The sequence below is a fragment of the Camelina sativa genome, chromosome 6 (genome assembly GCF_000633955.1).
Source record: "Camelina sativa cultivar DH55 chromosome 6, Cs, whole genome shotgun sequence".
Classification (NCBI taxonomy): Eukaryota; Viridiplantae; Streptophyta; class Magnoliopsida; order Brassicales; family Brassicaceae; genus Camelina; species Camelina sativa.
In genome coordinates, this window is record NC_025690.1 from 1,318,665 (window position 1) to 1,323,868 (window position 5,204).

General features: G+C 38.2%; 3 protein-coding genes across 4 annotated transcripts in view; 2 read left to right on the forward strand and 1 right to left on the reverse strand.

Moving 5' to 3' along the window:
* The window catches only part of LOC104790042 (probable pectate lyase 6), a 2,909-nt gene extending 2,137 nt beyond the window's left edge, over positions 1-772 (forward strand). The window contains exons 3-4 of the mRNA XM_010515738.2: positions 9-251; positions 336-772. Coding sequence (XP_010514040.1) covers positions 9-251; positions 336-575 — 483 coding nt within the window. The 3' untranslated portion in view covers positions 576-772. The remainder of the gene's footprint in view (positions 1-8; positions 252-335) is intronic.
* On the reverse strand, positions 683-3,235 carry LOC104790043. Of its 2 annotated transcripts, none has more exons than XM_010515740.2 (13): positions 3,055-3,235; positions 2,907-2,968; positions 2,727-2,795; positions 2,582-2,657; positions 2,424-2,494; positions 2,236-2,337; positions 2,052-2,141; positions 1,883-1,957; positions 1,666-1,698; positions 1,448-1,528; positions 1,225-1,296; positions 1,043-1,095; positions 683-937 (listed from the first exon to the last, which is right to left on the reverse strand). In XM_010515740.2, exons 1-12 carry the CDS (start codon positions 3,107-3,109, stop codon positions 1,051-1,053), a joined length of 831 nt encoding a protein of 276 aa, XP_010514042.1. In that variant the 5' UTR covers positions 3,110-3,235; the 3' UTR covers positions 683-937; positions 1,043-1,050. The 2 variants fall into 2 exon arrangements, with proteins under 2 accessions (XP_010514042.1, XP_010514041.1); XM_010515739.2 differs by having other exon boundaries at positions 847-937; positions 1,024-1,095.
* Positions 3,493-5,204, forward strand: LOC104790044 (single-stranded DNA-binding protein WHY3, chloroplastic). Its single transcript, XM_010515741.2, has 7 exons — positions 3,493-3,814; positions 3,914-4,014; positions 4,117-4,209; positions 4,435-4,529; positions 4,630-4,706; positions 4,783-4,871; positions 4,958-5,204. Exons 1-7 carry the CDS (start codon positions 3,580-3,582, stop codon positions 5,075-5,077), a joined length of 810 nt encoding a protein of 269 aa, XP_010514043.1. The 5' UTR covers positions 3,493-3,579; the 3' UTR covers positions 5,078-5,204.

The following is a 5,204-nucleotide window of genomic DNA, read 5'->3' on the forward strand; positions in this document are numbered from 1 at the left end:
TACTGCAGGTGATGCTGTTTGGGGGTAAAAACACGGATGTGATCGACAAGAAAATGCAGATAACAGTTGCGTTTAACCATTTTGGTAAGAGATTGAAGCAAAGAATGCCAAGGGCCAGATACGGTTTGGTCCATGTTGTGAACAATGACTACACTCACTGGGAAATGTATGCAATTGGTGGAAACATGAACCCGACCATTATAAGTCAAGGCAATCGTTTCATTGCTCCTCCTAACGAAGATTCCAAGCAGGTAAAAAAACCACTAAAACTCTCGAATCAACAGTTCACTACACTACACTTGAGAGACACGACTGAGAGAGATTTTGAAATGCAGGTTACAAAGAGAGAATACACACCTTATCCTGAATGGAAAACATGGAACTGGCAATCAGAGAAAGATTATTTCCTGAATGGAGCTTACTTTGTGCAATCGGGAAAGGCAAACGCCTGGAGCACTGCCCCGAAAAATCCAATCCCTAGAAAGTTTGCAATCCGGCCTCAACCAGGAACAAAGGTCAGAAGACTCACAAAGGATGCTGGTGCGCTTGGCTGCAAAGCAGGCAAGTCTTGCTGAGAAAAGCTCCACGTTCGTGTGTTTGTGTTCCCGTGTTGTTATGGTAACAAACAAAGAAATCAGACTAAAAGAATTGTATTTGTTGTGGATGGTGTTTGTAACAAATTGTGCATAATGCAGTAAGGCTTATTATTATTATTAGAAGAAGAATAGAGGTTCATTTTTTTTGTTGGATGCAAAAAAAATCAAGGATAAAGCATATTCTTTTTGTTTTTGAATCTTCTTACTTGCCTCAAAGGACACTAATCTAAACACCAATACATAATAAAGTAATCACTCCTATTAATCCTATACCTTCTACCCAATCCAGGGTCATTCCGTCAATGCTGTCTGGCTTATGCTATTAGACTCGTGTCTTCTTGCTTCAAAAGAAAAAAGAAATAAACGTTTAAGACAGACTTGGTTTTATCCCTATTCATGAAGAACGAATTATTATGTCATAAAAAACCTTGATGATATATTGGTACCATCTGAATTAGCAGTCATCTAGTAGCTCTATCTTAGCGCTCTCTTTTAAACCCTGAAACATGTCAAGAGACAAATCGGGTGAGAAGAGGTTTCATTTGGAGTTTTAATAAAATCATATTGCTGCATCCGATTCTATCCGTGAGTGTACTTGTTATCATATACTCTATTGACCCAACAATACCTCTGAGCTTGAAGCTTCTTCGTTGGTAAGTACTATACATGTGTTTGACTTCCCTGAAAGCCGAAGCTTCTCCTGCCAGACCACATGAAGAAAGTATAAAATTCCATGGACAAGATGGAGGAGGTTAATAGGTTATATATGTGAGACCAATAATAAACTATTGCTTAGGGCTATATACATACTAATTCTTCATCTAAATGTTTCTTCTCACAAGAACACATACCTGTATCAATATATCTGGCAGCTTGTGATTTTCTCCACCCAAAGAGTCGCACAGATACATCAAACCCATATTCGCAATATTCTGCCCAGCAACAAAAGAAGACCAATAAGTAAATTTGATCTTTTACTTCATGGCTCGATGATTAGCTACCAATGATCCCTTCAAATGTTTTTGAGAACATTAATAAATAACAAGGGCGGAAATAAAGAAGTATGTACCTGCTTGTACTCAATGCTATCTAATTTTCCACCCTAAGAAATTGGGAATTTAGATGGAATCAGTAAGCTATAACGACCACAAGAGATATGTACTTTTGTGTTTATTGTAGTGATGAGTTTAAATTAATGTTCAAGTTATAAGCAAAGGAAAGAGAACAAATCTTATTGGTGGTCAAATATAATCTCAGACATGTTTTATAACAACAGTACCACGCACCATACCACCAAAGAGGCTATGCATTGCGTCAAAATCATCTCCAATGTTAGCAAGATCCTCAAGAGCCAAACCCACCTATCAGATAGATATATGAAACTTAATACTTGTTAATACCAACCTCAAAGGAACAACTCTTGAAACCTGTTAATACGTAATACCAGATTCATACATTATCCTGGACTCCCTTTAAAAGATCTTTCTGCACATCCAGCTTATCATCCACCTTCTGAAGCCGCTGACTCAGGTGTTTCTTAGCATTCTGACCAAACAACATAAGAAAAAAAGCCCTATACAATTAGAAATCTATAAAGATCATAAATAAGACCTGAAAAGTCGATAGAAGAATCACCCACAGAAATAGCTTCTGAAACGGTATCCAAATGCTTTGTCAAGTTCGCCACAGCATTGTCCATGTTCTGCTTTGTTATGCACATGATATCAGAGAATGAAATCCCCTACCACAGAGAAAAAAACATCAGCTTCAGAGAAAATTAAATCCCAAAAAAAAAACTGTAGTTAGACTTAGAACTCTACAAGATACCTTGAACCACATGTAACCATAGCCTAAAGCTCCCAAAGTCGCTGCTGGGACTATAAACGGTGTATAGTCAGCTGGAAAATGGTAAAATGAGAAAGTTAGAGAGAGATAAACAAACATATCTTCAAAAACACCAAATCAAAAACTTGCAAGAGACAAACCTCCTTGACCTCCATTCACTACAGTTATCTGCCGCGACGAAGCCAATTGCCGAACCTCCATTGCTAATCGTTGCATCTACCAAATTCTCTCACACATTTATATATGATTGTTCCAAAAAATTTGATCTTTTTACACAAATTTTACCTGAGTAGTCATGCCATCAGCATCATCATTCGTATGATCACCAGATTTCTCAAACCGCTTAACCAAAGCCTTTGAATTTGGAGAAAACAAAACAAAACAAAAAACCATTTTTTTACAACTCCCTTCTGATCCAAAACTCAGAAGATGAACAACAAAAGAAAGCTTTTTTACTAAACGTACCTGTAGCTCACCCAAAATATCAGACATCTTCCCATTCTTAACCAGAATCGTACTAGTATAACCTTCAGATTCAAAGACAACATAGAAGCTCTCTGTAAACTCTATATTTGGGGAGAATCATAAAGCTCGAGAAACCCTAGACACCTACCTGCTCCAGCTAGAAGCAAAATCTTCGATAACCCAATTCCAGATTGCATAGCCATGGTCGTCGGAGCTTCCTCACAGGTGGGTGAAAACAAAAAGAAGTTGTCTTCTTTCTTCGTCGACCTCTGTAAACAGTTTCGCTCGCCGGCGTAAGAAACTGTCGCAGGTCAATGTCGGTTTATGTTGAACGATGTCGTTTTGTTGTACTTCGTAGTTATAAACTCTTTGACCTTGCCACTAAACTAATCTCGGCCGTTAAGAGTGACTCATAGAAGCCAAATCATTAAATCTGAACCGTGCATTTAAAAGTAACTTAGAGGGTCAACTCTACGAATATTGGGTTAATGTTGAAAGGTTCTTAATATTATATTGGGGCAAATTTGTAAATTATAAATATGAATGGGTAAAAAACGAATTAAAGAGAAAGTCTTCTTCTCTTCTAAAACCCTTTTCCTCCTCCATCGTAATCCAAACCAACCCCAGTGGAGAAGACGAAGCATTCAGACTTGAGAGGGAAAAGCAAAAAACGATGTCGCAGCTCTTATCTTCTCCTCCAATGGCGGTTTTCTCCAAAACCCATAAGTTTACAGACGCTCGTTTTCTCTCTTCTCACTCAATTCTCACCTCCGGTGGTTTCGCCGGAAAAATCGTTCCTTTAAAAAAACCGACGGCGAGGTTGAAATTAACGGTGAAGTCTCACCAAGATGATTACTTTGAGAAGAAGAGGTTCGGTGACGTGTCTTCTTCTTCGTCTACGCAAAACAGTAGGTCACTCAATTGTTTTTGAATTTTGAGTAGTGGAAAGCTTGAAATTTCAGAAAAAGTTTGATTTTTTTGTTTGTTTGTTTGGGTTTTATATATAGCTGAAGGATCTTCTCCTAGATTCTACGTGGGCCATTCGATTTACAAAGGGAAAGCTGCTCTTACGATAGAGCCACGAGCTCCTGAGTTTGTGGCTTTGGAAGTATGTCTCTCTCTCTCTTTTGGAATATCAAAAGCTCTATACTACTGTGCTTATCTCTCTAGGTTGATCTCATTACTTCCTCTTGTGATGGTTTTGATCCAGTCTGGTGCGTTCAAGCTTACAAAGGAAGGTTTTTTGTTGCTCCAGTTTGCTCCTGCAGCTGGTGTTCGTCAATACGATTGGAGTAAGAAGCAGGTTTGATTTTTTATCTTTCACTTACTAGTACTTTCAGAGATTCTGATAAGCATCATGAACTTGATTTGGTGAAAGAAACAGCCTTTTTACTTTCAATAATGGTTGTGGTTGGTTAGATTATGTTTTTATCTTGAACTTGGTAATTTATAGATTGTGTTAATGATAAAACTTGGTTTGGTGAAAGAAACAACACTTTTACTGATGTTTTGATGTCGAATGATGCAGGTGTTCTCGTTGTCAGTTACAGAAATTGGTAACCTAGTTAGCCTTGGGCCGAGAGAATCATGTGAATTCTTCCATGACCCATACAAGGGAAAAGGGTATGGTCTAGGGATCCTATGAGGTCTTTTTTCATTACACAGAGTGTGTTTCTCTTTGCAGTTCTGATTCGTAATTTGTTTTGTTTTTTGGTTGTTGTAGAAGTGATGAAGGTAAAGTGAGGAAAGTACTGAAAGTTGAGCCCCTCCCAGATGGTTCTGGCCGCTTCTTTAACCTGAGTAAGCCAAACCTTTATTTCTTCTTCTTTATTTTTCGTCAAGCTCTTCTAATTTCCATTGCTTATTTTCCATGAAGGTGTTCAAAACAGGCTCTTAAATGTAGATGAGAATGTGTATATACCAATCACTAAAGCAGAGTTTGCTGTTCTTATCTCTGCTTTCAACGTGAGCTCTCTCTCTCTCTTTCTCTCTCTGTGAGTGAAAAGCCTTTTCCCTTGTTCTAGCTTCTAACTTTACACATTGAATTGCAGTTTATCTTGCCCCACCTTATAGGCTGGAACGCATTTGCGTCCTCCATCAAACCAGAAGACTCTAACCGACTTAACAATGCGTCACCTAAGTATGGAGGAGACTACGAATGGAGTAGATGATGGAGATGGAGGCAACCTTGCAAAATCGGTTCTTCCGTCCGTCCCATCTTTTTGTTATTTCAAATCAATGAATCACCAAGAGCTGTTCGAGACAGAGAACACAAAAAAAAAAAAAAAAAAAAAAAAA

Excerpts from the sequence above, each read along its gene's own strand:
- LOC104790043 (XM_010515740.2), bottom strand. The coding sequence starts at position 3,109 with ATGGCTATGCAATCTGGAATTGGGTTATCGAAGATTTTGCTTCTAGCT. Across the intron at positions 2,338-2,423 it reads ATGGTTACATGTGGTTCAAG|GGGATTTCATTCTCTGATAT; the intron begins GTATCTTGTAGA and ends TCTCTGTGGTAG. Across the intron at positions 1,297-1,447 it reads TGCCAGATATATTGATACAG|GAGAAGCTTCGGCTTTCAGG; the intron begins GTATGTGTTCTT and ends GTGGTCTGGCAG.
- LOC104790044 (XM_010515741.2), top strand. The coding sequence starts at position 3,580 with ATGTCGCAGCTCTTATCTTCTCCTCCAATGGCGGTTTTCTCCAAAACC. Across the intron at positions 4,707-4,782 it reads TGGCCGCTTCTTTAACCTGA|GTGTTCAAAACAGGCTCTTA; the intron begins GTAAGCCAAACC and ends TTTTCCATGAAG. Across the intron at positions 4,872-4,957 it reads TTCTTATCTCTGCTTTCAAC|TTTATCTTGCCCCACCTTAT; the intron begins GTGAGCTCTCTC and ends ATTGAATTGCAG.